Consider the following 25193-nt stretch of genomic DNA (forward strand, 5'->3'; position numbering starts at 1 on the left):
GGTAGAGAAACCTTGGTAATACTGTTTTTTGTTTGTTTGTTTGTTTTGTGTTTTGTGTGTTCTAGACTGTGATTACAAATGTTATAAATGTTTTTTCTTATTCACTTAAATTAGTGGCTTTTTCTCTCCTCTTTGGTAGAGAAACCTTGGTAATACTGTTTTTTGTTTGTTTGTTTGTTTTGTGTTTTGTGTGTGTGTGTGGGGAAGATCAACCCTGAGCTAACATCCGTTGCCAATCCTCCTCTTTTTGCTGAGGAAGATTGGCCCTGGGTTAGCATCCATGCCCATCTTCCTCTACTTTATATGTGATGCCGCCACAGCATGGCTTGACAAATGGTGTGTTGGTGCGCACCCAGGATCCAAACCTGCGAACCCTGAGCCGCCAAAGCAGAGCGCACGCACTTAACTGCTTGCACCACAGGGCCGGCCCCTTGGTAATACTGTTTTAAAATTTGCTTGTTGCCTTCAATGAAAACACAGATATTATATGAAATATAATACAAACAGGCCAAAGGGAAGAAGTCCAATTTCCATAAATTAAAGCTTTAAATTAGAAAATATTTTTAAAAAATAAATACAGTTTAAAACTTTCAGATCCACATAATTTGTACTGAGCTATTAAAGTATTGTACTAAAGACTAGCCTAACAAATATTTAAGAAAGACATATCAATTATTTTCATGTTAATTATTTTCCTAAATTGCTAGTTTGTTCTCTTAAGCAAGGAGGACTCATATATATTACATGTTAGCTATGTAACTGGTATTACACTAACAAAGCCTCATATCCATTAGTCAAATTTAAGTTTTATAACAACCCTGAGAAGTAGGTATTATTCATATTCTATAGATAGGGAAACTGATGCCCAGAGGGGTTAAGTAATCTGCTTTAAGTCACAGAGCTTGTGAGTGGTGGAGCTGGGAGTCTTATAAACTATGCATAATGTCCTTCTAGGTATAGTGTCTGGCTTATTGTACAAGGCTCATGAAATCTGTAAGTCATGCTGTTTGAGGGAGAATCTGGGTGGTGACCTCTATGGTTCCGCAGTTTCTTACACTTCTAGAAAGAACTTAAGTATCCTGCCTTCCCAGAATTTAAAATACTCAAACTCATATTTCTGTAAACAAAATAAAATCCAGACCCCAAGAGGCTGAATGAAAGTTAAGTTATCCAAACTTCCTAATCTCCCACCTGTACCCTTTCCCTCCCCAAACCCCAACAACCTTTAAACATACTTCACATAAATGTTAGTTTGGTAAGAATGTTATTACATCTTTAATTCAGATATCAGTTAACTTGCAATATGTGATAAAGCTCTCAGAGTTGGGCTAAATATTACTATAACAGAGACTTCACACATGGAATTTGTGCCATAAATTAGGGTAGTTGGAAAAGCACAGACTTTGGAATGAAGCAGGCTTGAATCTGAATCCTGACACCAATTATACATTGTGTATCCTTAGACAAGTTATTTAATTTTTCAGAGAATCAGGTTTCTCATCTGAAGATGGTAATATTCTCTACCTCACAGAATTATTTAAACAGTCAAATGGTACTACTTGCTCCAATTTTGATGGTATTAAATCCCCCTTTTATAGGTAGATCCCAAATGTGGTGCCTTTTCAAGGTGATGTCTTTCATCCTAATTCTTGGAACTACTCATGGTGCTTTTCAATACCGAAGATCTGTGAACCCTGAAGCAAATATGAATATTGTAAGTTGCTAGGAAATAAATGCTAAGTTGCTGAAATAACAAAGAATGCTACTCTTCAATTTGGGTAGTTTTTATTTGTTTATTTATTTTTGCTGAGGAAGATTAACCCTGAGCTAACATCTGTGCCAATCTCCCTCTACTTTATATGTGGGTCACCACCACAGTGTGGCTGATGAGTGGTGTAGGTCCATGCGCGGGATCCAAACCCAGGAACCCAGGCCACTGAAGCAGAATGTGCCAAACTTAACCACTACACCATGAGGCTAGCCCCTGGGGGTTTTTATTTTAACATATCTATAGTCAAATTTGTATGTCTGCGTTCATACGTTTTGATATGGGTCAACTAATATTCCCCAACTACTGTTCTATAATTCACAGTTTTCCCCTTCAGCCTTATGCCATCTCTGTGATGAAAATATATGTATAAATATATCCATACCTTCATTTATGAATTCTTTCTTGTATACACTCATATATGTACAAATTTCAGATATAAGTTTGGCTATATGCATAGACCTGCAAAAATTTATAGACACACATATATTTTAAAATTGTATTTGGGTGAGTAGGTAAAAGTATGAGTGATTAGTAGTGAGAAAAAAATTAATAGGTTAGTTCTTGAGATCTCTCCTTGAGTGCAGTGGTTTTATTTTTTGTTTTCTTTATCTGTAAATCCCTAGTGTATAAGACTGATGCTTAGTAGGTATTCTATAAATATTTATTACTGAATGAATCAGTAAATTAGTGAAAATAAAAATAGGCCTGAGGTTGAAAGAGAATATAAAAGTTCATTTTTACATAATAGGTTAGAAATGACGAACAACTCAACTTAATTGACCAACAATCTTATTCTAAAAGGTTTGCTTTTTCTTTATCTAGAGTCAAATTATTTCCTACTGGGGCTACCCAGATGAAGAGTATGATGTTGTCACTGAAGATGGTTATATCCTTGGCCTTTACAGAATTCCTTATGGGAAGACAAACAATGATAACAATTCAGGTAATTGTCAATTCAAGATTAATTGGTGACTGTCTAGGGCCTGAAGTTCTTAACTTTTCCATTTCTTCTCAATGAGTTTAAGACAAGAAGAGGATTTGAAGATTAAGTTTATTTCTCATATGTCTCTCCACATGCCTCAAGAAGAAAGTCTGATTCTCCACTAGCTTCCTCTTCACAGCTTAGTGTTAAAGTGTGGTGGAACATAAGTTGTTCCTCCCAGGTTTTCTTTGTGGATCACTTTGCTCATATATGTTGATTCTCTAGAGTTTTCTTTGCTTAATTAGGGGTTTAGAAATGCTTCAAAACACAGTTACAGTATCCTGTAGGTTTGAAGAATGCCTGCCTTCTTCAAAATGGCTTCATTCTTCATTCTTAAAAATTTCCTTACTTGTCCTTATGTCTCTCTTCTCTAGGAATTGTAAAGAGATCAGGTTGGTAGCAGCCTCATGGCTCTTTATTCCAACAATAGGTACACTAGTATCAGCAGGGTGGGGTGCAAAATGCACTAGAATTTGTCACTAGAGTTATAATCCTAGATCTGCCACTTACTAGCAGAATATGTAACAAATTACTTTTGCTTATTCATCTAATTGCCCAAATAAAAGCCAGGGTTCTTTTTTTTCTTTTCTCCTTAGATTTTTCTCCCTAAAAAGAATGTTTCTCATAGTATAGGACACCCTCTCAAGTTCTTATTTTGAACATTAAAGTACACTTCAGAGAAGACACATTAATTTGAAACAATCTCAATCAATGTAATTTTGGATCCTTAGAAAGGTCACATCTACCAGGCAGAAAATGTTAACATAGATTTACCATAATTATAATAATCATTCCTCAGGGTATGACATAATTTTGCAAATACTGTAAAAGATTTTAAGATAATTTTAAAATACATGTGCCTTAGAGTTCTCTAGAAACATAGCCCAAAACAGGGACTCAGGTTATAGAGGAGGAAGACCTATCCTCTACCCTCTCTGGGTCCTTCTGGCTGGGGTACAAATTAAATTGACATGAGGCAAAATAACAGGAGAAAATCAAACAAAGCTTTATAACATGTATACATGGGAGAGACGCAGGAAAAATTGGGTAACTTACCAAAATGGCAGGGGGTCTCATCTTAAATACCATTTCAGCTAAAGACAAAGGAGGATATTGGAGGTGAGAGGAGTTAGTTATGGGAGATTACCAGAAGAGCACAGTAAACAAGAGTAAAGTTACTATGCAGATTTAAGTCCTTGCTTTTCACTTTAATAAGAGTTTCTAGAGATAAGGTCATCCCCCCTTCTTCCTGGTACAGAGAGAGAGATACCTTTACAAATGGAGATTTTCCTTACAAATGTAAATGTCTCTTACAAAGGGTAACTTCTACTTTTCAGAGCTTCTCCCATGTCTGCAGTTTTTAAAAGTAACCAACCCAAAATATTCCTCATGCCAAAGAGACACACTTTGCAGTGGCCAATTCTGATCCCCCACAAGGTATATGTGATTTATTGATGGACTACTGTCAGGAGAAAGTAATATGGAAATCAGGATAGGGCAGGAGAAGGAGCTAAGGAAGGACTCAGCTGCAATATGATCTCAGAGGAGCTTAGGAATCCTGAATCATGAACTGCACCACAGAGGTGGTCCCACCCTGAAATTAGAGAGCTAGTTTTTTGCATTCCCATTTCAGTCAGTCATTGCCCTAAACCTACCCTTAGAAAGAAGTTTAATCTCCCGGGTAAAGCAATTCTCATTTGGCTGGGGGCAATTCTACTGACAAAGGGACGATAGAGAACTCTTCAAAAGCAACACTCACAGCAGCTGAGAGAATTGTCCATCTGCTTAGTAAAGGAAATCTGGATGCAGCACCAAAATAATCCAATAGAGTACACCCCTTGCACTACTCAAATCCACTTGTCTTTCACATTAAGTTTATTTCATTCAGGTACAGCTTTTCCAGGATTCTTGTAGGTCAGAGGAAGATTAGTGGAGCAAATTACAACGTCTACTTTTGCGGCTGATCCTACACTGTAACTGATACTCATAAATTCCTGCCTCCGCCACCCATAGTATATTCCCCTCCCTCTCAGTTAGCTTGCCTAATGTGGTAAGCCAAACCCTTACCACATCCTCAAGGACTGCTATGTCCATATCAGGTCATAGCTGCTGTACTTGTACATTTATAGTTAAAATAGGGCATAGAAGTAACAAAAGATGTCCCTGTGGATCATCTGAATACCAAATATATTTTCCCTGTTGTCATTCCCTGTATCAGCAGTCCTACCTCCTCATAATGATCAAAGCCAATTACTCCTGCCTATATAGTAATGCCTTTCTTTGCCTCCCTGCCTTCTAACATGAGGATCCTAAAATATACAAGGCAGCACTCATAGCTTTAAGTTTATTGGGAGGTTTACTGTGTGCCCTGGTGGAAGCGTTTTCTCTCTGAGAACAAGGGCCTCTAGATCTATAGAGCCTAAAATTGTGAGGATGGAAGGCACAAACCCCTGAGTGAGTTACCGGGAGTGATAGTGAGTGGGGCCACTCTTAATCCTATCCCTTTTTTTTTCAGACCCTTATATTCTAGTAATTGGAGGAATCAGCAATATATTAGAGCCAATTGTTTAAGGTATATAATGAATCTTGAAGGATAGCATCCATACTTACAGGATGTCATCTTCCAGCTTGCATCTCCATTGAGCCTTCAAGGTGTTGTTTCATTGCTCTATCAGGCTAGCAGACTCATGATGGTAGTTATGTAGTAGGATGTAGATACCATGGCCATATACCAATGGATACACTTTCTTTGACCTGAAGTGGGTCCCTTGATTTAAGGTAATTTTATGAGGGGTCCCATGTTGGTAGATCAGACACTCTGTGAACTCTTGAGTAGTGGTGCTGACTGTGGTCCTATTGGGAAGGAAAGGCAAACTATAGCAGAAATGTGTATCAATCCTACTCATAATGAATTATTGCCCCTCCTAGGAGAAAAAGGGTCTAATGTACCCAGCATGTCTTCAAGTGGCTGGTTTGGTCTTCTTGAGGGATGGTACCAGAGGAGATCTCTTTTGTTGGCAGGTCAGACATATTACCCTGGTAGTAGCCAGATCTACTGTGGTGAAGGTACCCATAATGGTGGACCAGTGTTTAACCTACATCTCTGCCACCATGGCTACTGCTTTTGTGAGCCCACTGCACAAGCACTGAGGTAGCTAAAAACAGTGCCTTGCTGACATCTGTTGGTTGAGTCATCCTCTGCACTTGGTTGGTTAGTGTACTCTGTGTAGTGTTTGTTGACTTTCCTACTCCCTTCCCCTTCATGCACACAGATTGAGTATTGTTCTGGAGGGAAGATGGGGAAAGAATCAGAGGAGAGTTTCTTGCCCCTCCTGCATGGCTGCGGTTCCGTTTCACAGGTATGCATCCCAACGGACACTTTCATAAAACTCTTTCCAATCTTTTCTGTGAGGTTTGTTTTGGGTTCCTGGGAAAGAGTTTGCAGATGACTAGGGACTTTCCCAGTTTCTATTGCACTCAGAGGCTTCACACTGTCCTTGGAGCCGATACCTGGCCTTCGCTAATTCTTCAATTATTCTACCTGAACTATTCTGATTGTGTTTCCTCTCTTCTTGCAAGCACCTGTCTCTCCTCAGATTTGGGGCCAGATTTTTGATCTGTGACATCAGCTTTCTGATGAGTTTTTAAAAAGTCGTGAATTTGAACTTAGATCATTGTGAGAATGGAGCAATACTTCTTCTGGTTTACTATATATCCCAAAATGGTAGTGGAAATTCTCCACTTCTGAGTTTTTAAAAATCTTTCTGGTGTCCTCACTGGTGTATTTTTTTCAACATGGTAAATGGAATATCCTCCAAGCCCTCCCAACGCGTATTAGTCAGTTGGTTGGTATCCTGGTCTTATTTAATAGATTTAGCATGCCTACATCTAAGCCCTTTTATCCTTTCCTCCACAATCTGCTATTGCAATTCTGGAATTTTCTAAGCTTCCAAGAAATAGCAGAATGTCAGGACTGACCTCCGGAACAATTGCCAGTGTGTTAAATTCTGTGTCATAGGAATGTACTCCCATATGAACAAATTCTCCATTATCCAGGCCTGTGTATATGCATATATCCCCCTTTGATCCAACACCCTCAGGATCTATCCCAGGCATACTCTCCCAGTTCCTGCTGTCATGTACATATTAGCCATATTTTGTAGCTCCTTTAGTATATAATCTCTCCTTTCCCCCAACAGGCCCAACACTTCCTCAGTCAAGTCATGCTAGAATTTAACCATAGTTACCGACTGAGTAGCCAGGAAAGGATTGGGGTGGATCATGAGGAGGAGAAGCCTTGTCTTGAAAGATATCTAAGTCAGAGGGCTATTATCCTCTAACAAAGAGGAGTGGGTCACTTCTGTAGTCCCAATGAGTTCAGAGAAATCTGGGTTTCAAGGTTCTGAAATTCTTCTACCCAGATATCCTCATCTTAAGTCTCAGGGTCCTACTTCCCTATCAAGGCCCTCAAAAGGCATAATTTCTTCCCAGTTCTGAGAATTTAACCTTCCTGAAATTCTACTGTTCTTACAATTAGGTTCTGACCATGATTTTCACCTCAGTTTGCCCTCTGGCTATAGGAGAAAAGAGTGTTTAGATGCTGCCAAAGAAGTCTAATGGCTTTCATACTTTGCTTTGAATTGGTGATTAATTTTCCCTGAGCCTGTTGATTTCTCTCTTCAAAACATTGGTACTCAGTGATGGCTACTCTATTTCCCAGACCTTATAATTATATTTTCTCTGTAGCTCTTAACTGTCAGAGATACTGTACAAATTGGTCATCCCTTTCCTATAGCATCACAGGAAACATGAATATTTTAGCCATTGGAGTGCTACAACATTCAAGGTTTTTGCAATACTACACCTACAACCAACAATGTGACCTTCATTGCCAGCCAACTAGCAAGTAATCCAACTCCATAATGTCATCCTTAAATGTCTGCTTCATTGATCACTTTTAGTGGTAACTCTTAGGTCAAGTTCCCTAGAACTTGTTACTTGGCCTGTGACAGGGATTTGAGTGCACATGATTTATTGAGGGAATCTCAGGAGAAAAGTAATGGGAGAAGGAGAAGTGAGCAGAGGAAGGAGTCAAGAAAAGAGATGTGGTCTCAAGTGGAGTCTAGTTTCAGCCTGGTCCCTTAGGGAGATATAAAACATGAAGTACATCAGAGTTGGTCCCACCTTGAAGCAAGGGAGTCAGCCTTTTGTACCTTTGTGTCAATTGGTCAAAGTATAGGTTGTCTTCCTCCTCCCCCAGTGTGGAAGATCCCATTTAGCCAACAATGCCAAGAGTGCTTCTTCTCAGAAGGGGCAGCTATGTACAGTTAGCAGCTAACACAACAGGAAAGAATAGGAGCACCAGCCTAGTTACTGGTGTCTATGCAGGGTACCAACAGCATCATTACAGTAGATGATAATGATGTGGATTATGTATGAATGGCAACTTGGGACTTAAAACGAAGTTACTAGTGAGCACACTTTATGTTATTCAAAAGGTTTTATTTCTCAAAAACCATGGGAGTATAGATTAGGGCTCTGGGAACTCTGTTAGGTGACTAAAACAGTAGTTCTGATGATGACACTGACAAAGATTATGTCTGTGAAAAATGTGATTATATAATTATTTTATGAAATGAAAAAGTGGGAAAATCATATAAAATATAATGTTATTTAAAATGTACATGAGTACCCAAATTAATATTAGATGTTTGAATACGAAAGTTTATATATTTAAGTGGGTCATGACCTAATTGTCCACTTGGTCATTTGAAAGAAATCTATCAGTGACCTGTGTTAACAACTCTTGATGTACAATGGGATTAAATATCAGTAATTTACCCTATTTATACAATTTTTTAAAATCTTCAAACTGTCATGTTTAAAAGATTGAATTTCAGATGAGATTTTCCTGTAGATACTGCGAAACTAAAAAAGAAATTTTCTGCATTTTCTTCCAGCTCACAGGCTTGTTGTGTACTTGCAACATGGTTTGCTGACATCTGCCAGCAGCTGGATTTCCAATCTTCCTAACAACAGCCTGGGCTTCATTTTGGCAGATGCTGGTTATGATGTGTGGATGGGGAACAGCAGAGGGACTACCTGGTCCAGGAAACACTTGTACCTAAAAACAGATTCCAAAGAATTCTGGGCTTTCAGGTACAAAAAAAATCCAGTAATGTTTCATTTTATTTTAAGTCTATTGGACATTATTTTCTTTTTGAATGAAATGGAATAAAATATGTCTCTTTTCTCAACTCAGGGCTTTCAATAAGCCATCAAAATTTATGTACATTTTGTCTTGGATGTTAAAGAGTGCTTGTTTGATTTTGAGCTTGTTTCTCATTTTTCAGCAGTAACCTTTAGTGACTAACTCCACTGTGGCTTTAATTCCTCTTTCACTGTGTAACCCATGTATTTAGTCTACCTCTCTGTACTTAGAATGTACAAACACCGTCTTTATAAGACTGCCTTGTGGCTATTTTATTTCCTTAACTTTGTGTTCCCAAAGAAGTCTGTATTAAGTAAGTACATTATTCCACATAATTTCTTGATAATACCGAAAGGGAGTTGAAAATTGCCTTTATTCATTTATCTATTTATTCTCTTCAAATGTTAACATAACATTAGTAGAAAGAGCATTTTTATTTTCCTTTTTCTTTTGCAGTTTTGACGAGATGGCTAAATACGACCTTCCAGCCTCCATTGATTTCATTGTGAAGCAAACTGGACAAGAGGAAATATTTTATGTAGGCCATTCTCAGGGCACTACTATTGGTATGCCAAGAAAGCTTGTTGCTAATGTTCCCTAATGCTTTTTTAAAGTTTGTAATACTTATTAAGCTGTAGGTAAGCTTCTAGATATATAAGTGAAACAAAGCAGAATTGTGAGGCAAGCATAGCATAGCAGTGCCCTGAAGCATACATCCTGCTTTAATTCCACAGAGTATTCTCTAGTCACAAAGAATTGATTGTAAAAACAAGGTTGTTTGTAGTTTGGTTTGTTTCCAATGTATAAAAGCTAGATATCCATCTTAAGATCAAAGTGAGGTCATAACTATCATTTGTTCCACAAATAGAACTTTCATAATTATTTTTCTTTTTAAAAATGTAACATAGAGCTTCAAGAGTGAGAGACTTGAAAAGACTTTATATTTTTGCATTTAGGACAGATTACATTTAAGAAATGCACAAAGATGAGAAAAGCTTTCCTGTGTTTAAAGATGACAGAAAAGAACTTTCATCTCACAACACTAATGCATCTATCTAATGTGTAACAACTCTACTTTCAGAAAAATATTCCCTATGACCTAACATAATTCTCTTACATGGTATTGTAAACCTGTTTACTCTTTCTTGTTTATTCTTTCTACTTTGAAGTTAGAAAAGGCCATTTTATAATAGAAGCCAACATTAAAAGAGTCTTTTCTAGACTAAGTAGTATTACTTTCTTGCAGGAATAATCCACTTCCCACTAGAAAAATTGTGTTGAATAACAGCTAATCCCATTTTTCACAGATCTTTTCTCTGATGTTTATTAACAGTGTGTGACTTTTAGTCCAAATTCTCATCAGGTGTTCAATTATCTGGAACCAGGAATACCTGAAAATTATTAAATAAGAAAAAAGTGTGGGGCTGGCCCAGTGGCATTGTGGTTAAGTTTGTGTGCTCCACTTTGTCGGCCTGGTGTTCGCCGGTTCAGATCCTGGACATGGACCTATGGCTGCTCATCAAGCCATGCTGAGGCAGCGTCCCACATAGAACAACTATAAGGATATATAATCATGACATACAACTATCTACTGGGGCTTTGGAGAGAAAAAAGGAAAAAAAGGAGGAATATCAGCAACAGATATTAGCTCAGAGCCAATCTTCCTCAAAAAAAAAAAAAAAAAGGATGATTTGCCATAGGTTATTGACCCATAATATGATTTGTAATTCTTTGGTTATTTGACTTCTCAGAACCCGGGGGAAAAAAGAACCAATAAAAATAGAGAAGATGTGTAAGTAGGTAGCTCAATAAGATGTCAAAAAGGGAAAAACTACTATTTGTTATGTTAATGACTCTAAACTATCAACACCATAGAAACTAATGTTTAGTATCCTCTGTACAAGAAGGCAAAGTAGTTTTAAAATATATTAAAAGTAAATATTAAAACAATTTGACACATTGAATCTCTCACCTAAAGTTTAAGATTCATCTATCGGAAAAATTCACTTACCTCATTTTCACCATGGCCAGTTAAATGAATGTCCAATATTGTTTCTGATTTTTAAAATATGGTGTCACAAGACTGATTTATTGCCAAATTATCACCTTTTATGGTCTATACATTTGTTTTTAATTCTAATAATCAGCATAATGTTGTGATCAATATGCATATCTCATACTAGGCGATCAATAAATGTTTCATAAGTGAATTAATTAAGAAATTAATGAGTAAAATAATTTTTCAGAGCCTATTGAACTTACTCTTACTTGCCATGGTTTCGTTTCTTACATGCTAGTAATTGCTTAAGAATAATTTATATCTTATTTTCTTTTAGCTTTCATAACATTTTCCACAATACCAAAGATAGCTGAAAGAATCAAAATATTTTTTGCCTTAGCACCAGTTTTTTCCATTAAATACTCAAAAAGCACTTTAATTAAAATGGCATACAAGTTGAAGTCAGTGATCAAGGTATGTTATTCCTTTCTTTTTTGTAGTTGATAACCCAAATGACAATGATTCTGTGCCTTAAAAATAAAAGGTCTTGACTTATGTTTGCACAGCCACATGTATTAATTGAATTTGCACTGGATTCTTGCCTTTCTTTCTACAAAGGAATAGGGTTTTACTTATGATACCTTTGGACATCTCATTGTGAGAAAAATCCAGCCATCAAATCATCTCTATGTCCTGCTTCCAAGTTTTGTCCTTAATTTAAATGTTTTAAACTACTGTGAGAAAGGCATTTGGCAGTAAAGGTAGTGAACTCACCACATCATTTCTTGATTAATTATTTTGATCTTCCAAATATGGATAAAGTAAATTTATTTTACAGGCTTTTTCTGGCAACAAAGACTTCTTACCTAATACTTCGTTTAAAAGATTTGTTGGTTCAGAGCTTTGTCCACTAAAGAATTTTGATAAGATTTGCAGTGATATCTTGTTTATGATGACTGGATATGACCTGAAGAACTTAAATATGGTGAGAACAAGTTGTATTTGAAATGTATTTTGACAATTTTTAGAAAGCAGCTCTTAATAGTGATTATTTTATGCCTTGTGTGTCATTTTATGATTTATTCATATATACTAGTAGTTAGATTCTTAGCCTTTCTGGTTTTGTGACTATACCAACATTGTGAAACTAATTTGCATTAGGATACTGGAATTACTTTGCTTCCATATTTGTCTTACTCTCTGTAAAGAACAGAGGGCAGCTGCTGTGATGGGTATCTTTACTAGCCTTTGCTACTGGCTGTTAGTTTCCTGAAGTTTCTTGTATTTATATTGTCTTCTATTCACTTGTTTCCCCTAACTCCTCCTCTTATATCCTGGGTCCTAACACTCCTTTCCTTTCTTGTTGATCCTTTCATAATTAGAATTAATGCCTGCCAATTATCTTACATACTCTGGCATTCATCAAAATTCCTCAAGTGGGAAACTGTCTGGATGCTCAAGATACTATTACCAAGGCCATTTGGATTTATTGTGTATAGATTTTCTTAAAGATGTAGGCATTCATTCTAAGACTTTTTTGTGTGTGTGTGTGTGAGGAAGATTAGCCCTGAGCTAACATCTGTTGCCTATCCTCCTCTTTCTGCTGAGGAAGATTGGCCCTGGGGTAACATCCATGCCCACCTTCCTCTGCTTTATTTGGGATGCCACCAAGCATGGCTTGATAAGCAGTGCATCAGTCGGCACCCGGGATCCAAACCCGCGAACACCAGGCTGCTGAAGCAGGGCGCGAGAACATAACTGCTACGCCACTGGCCCACTCCCATTCTAAGATCTTTTAGCACATTAAATTAAAAATCCATATTTGGTGGAAGCAGCTGTGGTGTTTGGTCTAGTGGTTGGTTCCTGCACCTGGACGTTTTAAGAACTTCTCAATGAGAACCAATTTATTCATTCAAAGAAAGAGAGGTATTCTCTTAATTCCCAAACACATTTTCATACCACAGGATATGTTGATTTTATTCAACTTCAAGAAGGTCTTACCCAATCTCAGAGGGCTATATAGACAATTAAATAGATATGAAAGAAACAGTTCATAATAGAAGAAATGAACTCAGTTCTTCTATCTAATGTGTAACAACTTTACTGCCACATACGGTAAAAAAGACTACTTTAATATCCTCTTTCTCATATTCTTCTGTCCATCCAGTGTTATATACCTACCATGGAATGACTGGAAGAATCATAAATATAATATTTATTTTTGCTTGTCTTATCCATTCATTTTATGTTTTCATAGTATATTTGACCACTGCTATATTTTCTGTAATTATACCGTGGTGTCTTTGAGAACCCTTTTTTTTGTGAACTATTAGGAAAGCTTATACTCTGACTTCTTAGCCTTTAAATTTGTGGGTCTCCTTTCTGGGACAAAAGTTGACAGTGTCATAGGTTGTAATATGGTTGTGTTCCAAGTTATCTGGGATCGTGGAAAGTTTGAAGTGGAAAAATTTCACATACAGTGGAGAACATTAAGAGTGACAGTATAGTTCAGTTTGACTCAGTCCTCTTGAGCCTATCAAGATCTGTGGGGAAGGTAGAGTCTGATTTGGAATTTCTTTCCTATAGACAGTATGAAAAACCAAAAGAGAATCTTGCAGTTTGTAAAAAGGCAGTGAGTGGCATCAGACTAGTGTCACTCAGATGTGGAAAACCAAATAAGAGAACTGAAAGTAAGCTATGATGCAAGGAGGAAAAGGTGGCAAAAACTCTCACCAATGTAACTTGGAAAATGTATCATCAAACAACCCAGAATTTTGACTTTCCAATTCTTATGATTCTTTGATAAGAGTTCACAAAAATAAATTCTAACACTTATAAATGTTAGAAATGAGCCTGAGGTATCTGAATACAGTTATCAAGGGTGTGTGGTTATGATTTGAGTCCCTTTAGGGAGTGGATTTCTTCTTATCACTCTGATAAACTTGAAATAGAGACTGATAAATATCTCAGATCTCATAGATAGGCGTGATGGGCAATTTTGAAAGCTACTTGTAAGCAAGCGTCTTCCTCCAGAAGGGTTAATAGGACAAGATTTTTTGAGTTAAGTAAGCCTCTGACTGACATTAGGGTAAATAGCAATGATACCCTAATGCAAGGACTATCTGGAATATGCCATCCAGGATAAACATTTTATAGGACATTATTTTAAGCACAAGGAAGAATTATAGTTAGAGGATCCAATGAAAACCTAAGTTTAAATTGTAGAATGCTTCTGTTAAAAAGTTCTATACAAGCCATTTTAAATTTTCTGTCACTTTACTGTTGCCTATTTCAAGTGCTCTGAATTGCAATGGAAAAAAAAGAAACTTTCTTTTAATCCTCCAGGTAGCGAAATGGCAAGAACTTTAAAAGAGGTGATATAACAATTAAAAATACATTATGAGAACTTTGACTTCTGGCCATGAGTGAGTAACAGAGTCTTGAATTATCCTCTAAGCATAAACAACTAGAGAATTTGTAAAAATATAGGAAGAAAATCCTAGGTATGCAAGGCTGGTTTAACATTCAAAAATCAATTAATGTAATCTACAGGCTAAAAGGAAAAATCACATGATCATATCAATAGAGATAGAAAAGGCATTTGAAAAATCCCAAACCCATTCATGATAAAAACCCTCAGTAAACTAGGAATAGAGGGGAACTTGCTCAACCTGATAAATAATATATACAGAAAACCTGCAGCTAACATCATACTTAGTGATGAGAAACTTGAAGTTTTCCCACTAAGATCAGGTACAAGGAAAGTATGTTCCCTCTCACCACTCCTTTTCAACTTCATACTGGAAGTGCTTGCTAATGAAATAAGGAAAGAAAAAGAAATGAAAAGGTATACAGATTGGGAAGGAAGGCATAAAATTGTCTTCATTCTCAGATGATATGATATGATCATATATGTAAAATATTTGAAAGAATCAACAAAATAACCCTCCTGGAACTAAAAAGCAATTATAGCAAGGTTGCAGGATATAGGGTTAATATACAAATGGCAGTTGCTTTTCTATATACCAGCAATGAGCAAGTGGAATTTGAAATTAAGAACACAAAACCATTTACACTACACCCCCCAAAATGAAATACTTAGGTATAAATCGAACAAGAGATGAATAAGATCTATCTGAGGAAAACTACAGAACTCTGATTATTAAATCAAATAAACAAACGGAGAGATATACCATGTCCATGGATAGGAAGACTGAATGTTGTCAAGATATCCATTCTTACCAACTTGATCTGTAGATTCAAAGAAGCCCCAATCAAAATCCGAGCAAGTTGTTTTATGGATATCTACAAACTGCTTCTAAAGATTAGTGGGTACAGTGATGAATTTTTAGATATAACATCAAAGGCACAATCCATGAAATAAGAACTGGACTTCATTAAAATTCAGAACTTCTACTCTGGAAAAGGCAATATCAAGAGAATGAGAAGACAGGCCACAGAATGGGAGAAAATATTTGCAAATGACACATTGGATAAAGGACTGATATCTAAAATATACAAAGAACTCTTCAAACTCAACAATAAGAAAACAAATAACCTGATTAAAAAATGGACCGAAGACCTTAACACACATCTCACCAAAGAATATATTTTAATTCTATCCTATTTTTAAACATCACCACGTTATTACATATATAGATAATGTTCATTTAGACCCAGATTTTGACCTTCATTCCTTCTCCCTGCAGTGCTTCCTTGAGAATTTCCTTTAATGAAGGTCTATAGGCAGCTAATTCAATCAGATTTTGATTGTCTAAGAATAACTTTATTTTACTCTCCTTTTAAAAAGATATTTTCATACCTATACAATTCTAGGTTGACTGTTATTTTTTTCCAGCACATGAAAAGATATAATTTTCATTACTGTTGGCTTTCATTATTGATGATGTCAAGTTAGTTTTCAATCTAAAGGTTGTTTTTTCCTTTTTTTGACAGTAATCTGTTCTTTTTGCTTGTTTTTATGATTTTATTTTTAGTGTTCTGCAGTTTTAATTAGATTTCTAGGTGTGGATTTTTAAAAATTTATCCTTCTTGGTATTTATTGGGATTCTTTTTTTTTCTTTTGATGAGGAAGGCTAGCCCTGAGCTAACATCTGTTGCCAATCTTCCTCCTTTTGCTGAGGAAGATTGGCCCTGAGCTGACATCTGTGCCCGTCTTCCTCTATTTTATATGCGAGATGCTGCCACAGCATGGCTTGATCAGTGGTACGTAGGTCTGTGCCCAGGATTTGAATGTGTGAACCCCGGGCCGCTGAAGCAGAGTGCGTGAACTTAACCACTATGCAACCAGGCCATCCCCTATTGGGATTCTTGAATCTGTAGATTTATATCTTTCATCCATCATTAAACATTCTTAAACATTTTATTTTACTTTTTATTTATTTATTTTTGTGTGAGGAAGATCAGCCCTGAGCTAACATCCAATGCCAATCCTCCTCTTTTTTTTTGCTGATGAAGATTGGCCCTGAGCTAGCATCTGTGCCTATCTTTCTTTCCTTTATATGGGATGCCGCCATAGCATGGCTTGACAAACGGTGTGTCAGTGCGCGCCTGGGATCTGAACCTGCAAACCCTGGGCTGCCGAAGTGGAGCATGGGCACTTAACCTCTTGTGCCACCTGGCCAGCCCCTTAAACATTTTATTTTTGTATTATCTCCATCTCATTTTACTTCCAGAACTCCAGTTAAAGATATTTTTTCCCATTTTCTCATATGTCTCGACTTATCTATATTTTCCATTTTTGTCTTTGTTTGCTCCTTTCTGAATCATTTCTTCTGACCTCAATCATTCTCTCTTAAATTATGTCTAATCTGTACGCATTCAAGGGAATTTAAATTTTAAGTATTTTGTTTTTTATTAGTAGTTTTAATTTTTGTTTCAATCTGATGGATCAATTTTTTTTTTCGTTCTTCCTTGAAGATACTTTAAAGCTTGTCTTTTATATGTTCAAAAATAGTATTCATAATATTTTTTTAATCTATCCTGACAATCTCTATCTTTTAATTGGAATATTTAGTAAATTTATTTTTGTATAATTATTGATAAGATTAGATTTATGGCTGTCATCTTGCTGTATGCTTTTTATTTGTTCTATTGATGTTCTTTTTATTCCACAGTTCTTGACTTCTTCTATATTCTATTCAAATACTTTTTATTATTCCATTTTATCTCCTCTATTAACATTTTTTTCAGCTTTAAGAAATATTCTTTATTACTACCTTATAAATTACAAAATGTATCCTTTACCTTGTTATTATCCACATTAAATTAGTGTTTATATTCACATCCTAAATATTACCAGAGCTTTACAACAATTTAGCTCTTTTTAACTTCTTACACTTTTTGCTATTGCTGTCATATATTTTTAATCAATGTCATTCCCTAACATGTCATAAATCTAACAAAACATTAATATTAATACTTTAAAAGGTCAATAGTCTTTTCTATTTACTTATATTTACCAGTTAAGATACTGCTCATTTCTTAACTTCTGTACTGCCTGTTGTGATCATTCATTTCAGCGTGAAGAACTTCCTTTATCATTTCTTAAAAGACGTGTCTTCTGGCAATGAATTTTCCAAGATCTTGTATTTGAAAAAGTGTTTATTTTGTATTCATTAAAAAAATAGGCTTTATTTTTTAGAGTAGTTTTTGATTCAAAGCAAAATTGAGCATAAATTCCCTGCTCCACGCATGCAAAGTCTGCCTCACTATCAATATCCCTCACAAGAGTACTACATTTGTTACAATTGATGAGCCTACATGACATATTATTACCACCCAAAGTTCATGGTTTACATTAAGGTTCACTCTTGGTGTTCTGCAATCTATGGGTTTTAACAAATGTAAAAGGCATGTATCCACCATTATAGTATCATACAGGATACTTTCAGTGCCCTAAAATCCTCTGTGTTCTGCCTATTCATCCCTCCCCACCCAACTCCCTGCAACCACTGATTATTTTACAGTCTCCATAGTTTTGCCTTTTCCAGAATGTCATATAGTTGGAATCATTTAGTCTGTAGCCTTTTCAGGTTGGCTTCTTTCACTTAGTAATATGCATTTAAGGCTCCTCCATGTCTTTTCATGTCTTGATAGTCATTTCCTTTTGGTGCTGAATAATATTCTATTGTCTGGACGTACCACAGTTTACCTTCACCTATTGAAGGATATTTTGGTTCAAGTTTTGACAATAATGAATAAAGGTGCTATAAACATGTGGGTGCAGATTATTTTGTGAACGTAAGTTTTCAGCTTCTTTGGGTAAATACAAAGGCGTGTGATTGCTGGATCATACCGTAAAGGTATGTTTAGTTTGGTGAGAAATCACCAATGTGTCTTCCAAAGTGGCTGTACCATTTTGCATTCCCATCATCAGTGAGTGAGAGGTCCTGTTGCTCCATATCCCTGGCAACATTTGGTGTTATCAGTGTTTTGGATTTTTGTCATTTTAGTAGGTATGTCGTGGTATCTTATGGTTGTTTTAATTTGCATTTCTCTGATGACATATGATGTGGATCTTTTCGTATGCTTATTTGTTGTCCGGATATCTTCTTTGGAAAGGTGTCTGTCAAGGTCTTTGGCCCATTTTTTAATCAGGTTGTTTGTGTTCTTATTGTTGAGTTTGAAGAATTCTTTGTATATTTTGGGTAACAGTCCTTTATCAGATATTTTTTTGCAAATATTTTCTCCCAGTCTGTGACCTGTCTTCTGTTTCTCTTGATATTGTCTTTTGCAGAGTAGAAGTTCCTAATTTTAATGAAGTCCAGCTTATCAATTATTTATTTCACAGATTGTGCCTTCGGTGTTGCATTTAAAAAGTCATCACCATACTCAAGGTCATCTAGAAGATAACCCTAAATAAGTACATTTATGTGTTTAATTAAAATATAATTTTGTTTCTTTTTTGCTAATATTATTCATTAAAAATTAACTCAAAATTTCCTTAGAATTGTTTAGTTCAATAAATATCAAAGATAATGCTTTCTCTGGTTGGGCTAAGTATAAAAATAATTTTTTTAAACCCCTCAGAGTCGTGTGGATGTGTATATGACACATAACCCAGCAGGAACATCTGTTCAAAATATGCTCCACTGGAGTCAGGTATAACTTTTAAAGTGCATTTCAATATAATTTTGTTTATACTAATCAAGGTTTACCTCATCATTCTAGGGATCATGCCGTTGACATAGAATGATAAGTTTAGAAAGATAAAATGAAATTATTACATATTTGTATAATTCTTTATAGTTTACAATATGTATTTATATCATAATTTCTTAGATCCTCTAAACCTAAGCAGTGATCAGAGCAATATAATTATTTTCTGTGTTTCAAATGAGAAAGTGTTAATTCGGAACAGACGAGGGATCATCTAGGCCATGTTCATCATTTGACTTGCTCAAAGATTCAAAGCTCTTCCTTTAAAAAAAACTAAGACTAGAACACAGGTCTCCTGATGCCTTGTCTTTACACTTTCTCCTCTTTAAATTGTGAGCTCCTGGAGGACCATGAGGAAATTTTGTTCACTTTTGTATTTACAAGGCCAAGAGTTTTTGGCATATCATAAATATTCAAAAATATTTATTAAATGGATATTGATAAAGAAAAAAAATCCTGTGCGAATATCATTTTAATATTGAGAGCCAAGATGGTGTTGTAGAAAGAACACTATGCTTGAGATCAAAATACCAGATATTAAATCCTTCCTTTGCACCTTACTGGCAGTGTGACATTGAGCAGCTTATTTAACCTTTATGAATTCGGTTTCCTCTGTTTTTAAAATGGAATTAATAATAATTCTCTGACCTAACAAAAATATTATGACAATTGAATAGGATGATGATTATGAGTGTTCTTTAAGGTTAATAAACACTAGATAAATTTAAAGTATTACTAAGATATCGGTTAAGTGCTTTCTCATTTAAAAAATGTTCAAATCTACTAAGTAATTGTTTTGAGGTAAATTATTAAAAATCTTTATTATAACATCTTTAGGTTTAGTTTATTCCTGATGAGAACTAGACCAAAAAAATCTAAGCAAGTTTTGCATTTATTCATCCATTGTAACAATATTTATTGACTACCTGCTGTGTGCCCTGTACTATTCTATGCTCATCATAGAACAGTATTCATCAGTGAATGAAATAAATATTCCTGTCTTCCTTAAGCTTACATTCTAGTAGTAGATATACAGACGATAACCAATAAGCACAGCAAATAAGTAAATTATTAAAATTTAGGAAAGGGTAGAAGCTGTGAAAAAATTGGGGGAAATGAAGCAAGGAAAAGGGATTAGGCATGCTGGGTAGTGGGTTGTACTTTTGAATAGAGAGGCTAGGCCAAAGCCTCAATGAGATGGTGACATTTGAGAAAAAATTTAAAGGAGACAAGAAGGTTAGCAATCTGAACATCTAGAAGAAGAGCATTCCAGATAGAGGGAATAGCCAATGCAATGCTCTTAGTCAGGAGCATTTCTGAGAGGCACAACTAAGAGGCCAGTGTGGCTGAAGGGAGTCATTAAGGGAGAAAGTTGTAGGAAAAGGGGCAGAAAAGTAACAGGGAGCCAGAAAGGAAGCTTTATGCCATCATAAGACCTTTGGCATTCACTCTGTCTAAAGTAGGTAGCCATTGCAGGCTTTTGAGCTGGGAGGTGACATGATATGATTTACATTTATAAAGGGATACTTTGGCTGCTATGTTAAGTAGACTGTAGGGTGACAAGGGCAGAAGCAGTGAGAGAGTTAAGAGATTACTACTGTAATCCAAACAAGAAATGATGACGGCTTGCACTGAGGTGTTGCCAGTAGAGGTGGTAAAAATGGTTAGATTCTGATTTCAAATCTTTGGTTGATTTCATGCTACTAATGTGGTGCCACTGTACATAGAGTTGGGAAGAGATGCCCACAATTTGCTCTTGCTGATATGAGTGGGCTCCACCACCCCATGGTGGAGATGTAAGATTAATTAGAGTGAATTTAAAAAATGATTGGATGATGGTTACACAGCATTGTCAACAAATGTCACTGAATTGTACACTGTAAATGGTTAAAATGGTAAATTTTATTTTAATTGTATTTTGCCATAATTAAGAAAAAAGATGATGGATGTAGAGAAAGTGGAAATAGTGAGAATTCTTCTGTGGAATTTTGCTGCAAAGAAAGCAAATATATTGATCAAGAGCTCTGGTGGGAAATAGGGAGTTTTATCTATCTGTTTATCTATCTATCTATCTATCTATCTATCTATCTATCTATCTATCTATTACATTATAGAAATAACAGCATGTTATTATATTAATGAAAACGGCTTAGTAGAGAGGGGAAAATTATGAAGTAGAAGAGAAAGGAGTATGTTGCTGGGATAGATAACATCTAGTAAAGAAGTAAGAGAGAGGCTGTAACTAGGTGCATAGATAATGTATATAAAGAAAAAATTGGAAGAAAGGATATGTATGGGTTCATTTGCTGGTAAGTATATTGATGTAGTGCAAGTTTTGGGACTCAGATGTTTTCTGATTGCCTCAGTCTTTTTATTAAAATAGGAAGCTTGGTTTACTAAAAGAAAGTATAGTGGCGGCCAGTGGAGACAGGAGAAACTATACATAATTACCTAGAAGCCTGGGAGAGAAAATGGATTAGGGAATTGTGGCATGAGTGCTAGGCAAAATTAATGGCCTACATGAGGTTTGTAAATTTAAATGGGATAAATTTAAATTTAAAGTGGATTCAATAGCACAGCATAGTTTTGAGTTTTTCTCCATTTCTGTTCAGTCTCATTAGTATGGACATATAGTAGGTGGATAATTTGATGTTTCCGGAGCTGTTTTTTTTTTTGAAGCAAGTAGGAAATAGAAGTGGAGAGGTGTTGAGGAAATGTGAGTAATTTTAATGATTGACTGTGGGATTTCAGCTAGATGTGTTGGGAAGAAAGGACATTGAGGGAATAAAAAGTTAGAAGGATGAATGAATTCAAGGTCCTGACAGAGTTGAAGGATTTTTGAAATTGGTATACTAGAGAGAATTAGCTGGAAAGACAGCAGATAATGTTCAGAAAGTGGGATGCATAACACACCATGGAGGGATTGTGGTAATGAAAGGGTGTATATTCACAGGGTCAGTCATTGGTGAAGGGTGGAGGATAAAGTCACTGGAGAAGGATAGTTCAAGGAACTCCGAGGACAAGCTGCTGGAAGGAACAAATCACTAAATATCAAGGCTGGAATAGTTTTAGAGAGAGAGACAATGAGCAGGAACTCAACAGAACAATCTGGAGTTTAGTAGATGACAGCAGCAGTAAAGGATAGTGGATGATGTAATTGAATGACATGCCATTCAAAGCTTGGAGTTTAAGGAAGGAGGAAGTGAGTATTCTCTGGAAAAATGTATGAGGGACAAAGGAGATAATCTAACCCCCGGACCAATGATACCTGGTATATGGGACAAAAAAGTAGTGCTGCTTAAAAGAGCTGCAGGGAAGAAGTGTTCTCAGGGAAAATCAAATTGTCAATAGAGCAAGAAGGTGAAGGGGCCATGCAGAAAAGAGTTTTAAGATAAAGAATGATGATGGAATTCCAGATGGTAGAGAGAATTTTAGGAGTTGAAGAGAGTTGGGAGGAGAAAGAATAGGGGATGAATGGTACCTTATAAGATTTAGAGTACCAGAGAAGATGGGTAACCTAAGAGTCTGAACCTTCTTGTGATGAAAACATAATCAGGGAACAAAATGGACATAATCAGATTATACTTAATACACTCAAAGTAGATAGTGGTGGTGAGGCTGCGAGTAAGGGATGGCTTCTGGGACACACTCTTGAATCCTGTTGTTTGAAGCCAAGGTATATAGGGAAGTGTCATCTTAGTCCTAGTACAGGGCACTCTCTCTTGACCTCATCTTAGTGATTTCTGGGGAAGCCTAATATTACCCCAAACACACAGGCACCCTTTGGGTAATAAAAGGCCTTGGAGAGATGTGCATTTACATGAAGACAATAGAATTATATTCTGTAGATTCCTCTGTCACCCTCCCACCTCTTCCATTTCTTACCCTATCCAAAGGAAGGGAGGAGCAAAAGAGCCCACCTCCGCATATACCAGCAGACCCAGGATAAAGGGGACATATATGCGCAATGTGTACCTAACCTGTATCAGCTGTTACTGTAATGAACAAATGAGTATAGCCTTACTTTTTCATTTTCCTCTCAGCTTTTTAATTCTAGTCGCTTGAAAGCTTTTGACTGGGGCAGTCCTGCTCTGAACTTGATTCATTTTAACCAGGTACATAATTATGTATAACCCAAAAACTATCTTCTTGATCAGTTCAGATGATTTTGCTATAGGTACTGGCTCATCTCTAAAGCCCGAGAGTACAATACAGTGAGAAGGACCAGTAGATGAAGATCATGTTGATTTGGATCCATATTGTCACGTCCAACCAATGTGGCTTTTCCATGTTTTCTATGTATTTTAACAATACATATTTTGGATAAGCCTGGAGAAGTTGACAGCCAAAAGAATAATTCATCATCCCTCAAGGGGAAAAATACTGTGTTTATAATGTGCTTAGTTCTGTGCTTGCTTAAATAAGAAATAAAAGGCATAATATATTTCCTGACCTTAAAACTTTTATTATATTTGGGAAGATAATCAAACACATACAATAATTAGGAAAAAGTAGAAGTTAATGAGAAGGGGGTAAAAATTGTATGAGTTTGATGACAAAAGACTTGAAGTATTAGAACCCAAGTTTGTCTCATTTAAAATTTATGCTTTTACACCATACTTTTCTGCCTCAGCCCAACTCCAAGTCTGATGTGTTTTGCTCGTATAAAAGTCTAAAGCAAAATACAAAGGTCAAATTCAATAAAATCAGATTTGATCTTTACTGCCAATATTGATCATTTATTGATAAACATATTGACAGTCATACAGCCACATAAAATTTTGATTAAAATACTTCCATGCTTTATAAATAAAACTGAAATTGCCTCTGTGGAATGTTCAAATAATCTGATTTAGTATAAACTATCCAGTTTTGATTTATATCTGACTTATTCCTACAAAAAAATTATATTTCTTATTCTTTCAGACTCTTTGCTTCCATGGTAATACTTATTTTACATTCAGCTTATTTTAAACAGTATTTTGATTCATCATCTAAAGATTTAGAAAATAGCATCTTTTATGTATCATTCCCTGTGAAAACACTTATTTTTACTCATTTATATTTAGACAACTTCTCCATTGTACAATGTGACAAAAATGAATGTGTCAGCTGCAACTTGGAATGGTGAAAGTGACTTGTTGGCTGATCCTGAAGATGTTAAAATTTTACTTTCTGAAATCACAAACCATATTTACCATAAAACAATTTCTTACTACAATCATATAGACTTTTTGTTTGGATTAGATGTATATCATCAAGTTTACCGTGAAATCATTGATATTATCCAAGGCCGTCTATAAAGAACCATGGTACTCTGTTGAAGGATCTATAGAATTTCTATTAAAATCCAATTATTTTTTCTTATGTCGTATTTTTTTCCAGTTATTTAAATAAAGTCTGTAGTTTTTCTCTATAGTTTTTTCATTGTCCCTAGACTTTCCATTTATTAAATCAGTAGCATTTATTATATCAGGAGAAAAGGCAGATTATAACTCAGCCCAAAGAAGTCTGTTGAGCTTCTAAACAGAATGTAAATAACCAAAAGAAGAAACAAAAATCTTAATTAAACATTTTCAAATGCAAGAGATGGCTTTTTGAGAAAGGTGTTTTTTTTCTTCAAAGAAATATGAGCATGTATTATAAAAAAATTAAAACCTTCTGCCCATCAAATGACACTTAAGAGAATGACAGACAAGCCACCGATTGGGGAAAAAATATTTACAACAAATATATCTGACAAAAGATGTTTATCTGTAATTTATAAAAATAACTCTTGGGGCTAGCCCGTGGTGTAGTGGTTAAGTTTGGTGCGTTCTGCTTTGGCAGCCTTGGGTTGGTGGGTCCAGACTCCGGGTACAGACCTACACCGCTAGTCAGCCATGCTGTGGTGGTGATCCACATACAAAATAGAGGAAGACTGGCACAGATGTTAGCTCAGGGCTAATCATCCTCAAGCCAAAAAAATAAATAAATAAATAAATAAAGAAGATTGGTAACAGATGTTAGCTCAGGGAGAATCTTCCTCATCAAATAATAATAATAATAA

The 25193-nt window shown here is 35.8% G+C and overlaps 1 protein-coding gene across 3 annotated transcripts; it reads left to right on the forward strand.

Moving 5' to 3' along the window:
- The first annotated feature begins 1602 nt into the window (after positions 1-1602).
- On the forward strand, positions 1603-24537 carry LOC131406795 (lipase member J-like). Of its 3 annotated transcripts, none has more exons than XM_058542676.1 (9): positions 1603-1714; positions 2594-2714; positions 8714-8912; positions 9421-9530; positions 11301-11437; positions 11802-11948; positions 19016-19087; positions 23188-23259; positions 24214-24537. In XM_058542676.1, the coding sequence occupies exons 1-9, from the start codon at positions 1610-1612 to the stop codon at positions 24445-24447; spliced, it is 1197 nt and encodes a 398-aa protein (XP_058398659.1). In that variant the 5' UTR covers positions 1603-1609; the 3' UTR covers positions 24448-24537. The 3 variants fall into 3 exon arrangements, with proteins under 3 accessions (XP_058398659.1, XP_058398660.1, XP_058398661.1); XM_058542677.1 differs by having other exon boundaries at positions 8813-8912; XM_058542678.1 differs by lacking the exon at positions 11802-11948.
- The last annotated feature ends 656 nt before the right edge of the window (positions 24538-25193 follow it).

Source organism: Diceros bicornis, chromosome 6, assembly GCF_020826845.1.
Source record: "Diceros bicornis minor isolate mBicDic1 chromosome 6, mDicBic1.mat.cur, whole genome shotgun sequence".
Taxonomy (NCBI): Eukaryota; Metazoa; Chordata; class Mammalia; order Perissodactyla; family Rhinocerotidae; genus Diceros; species Diceros bicornis.

Excerpts from the sequence above, each read along its gene's own strand:
- LOC131406795 (XM_058542676.1), top strand. The coding sequence starts at position 1,610 with ATGTGGTGCCTTTTCAAGGTGATGTCTTTCATCCTAATTCTTGGAACT. Across the intron at positions 8,913-9,420 it reads AAAGAATTCTGGGCTTTCAG|TTTTGACGAGATGGCTAAAT; the intron begins GTACAAAAAAAA and ends TTTCTTTTGCAG. Across the intron at positions 9,531-11,300 it reads TTCTCAGGGCACTACTATTG|CTTTCATAACATTTTCCACA; the intron begins GTATGCCAAGAA and ends ATTTTCTTTTAG.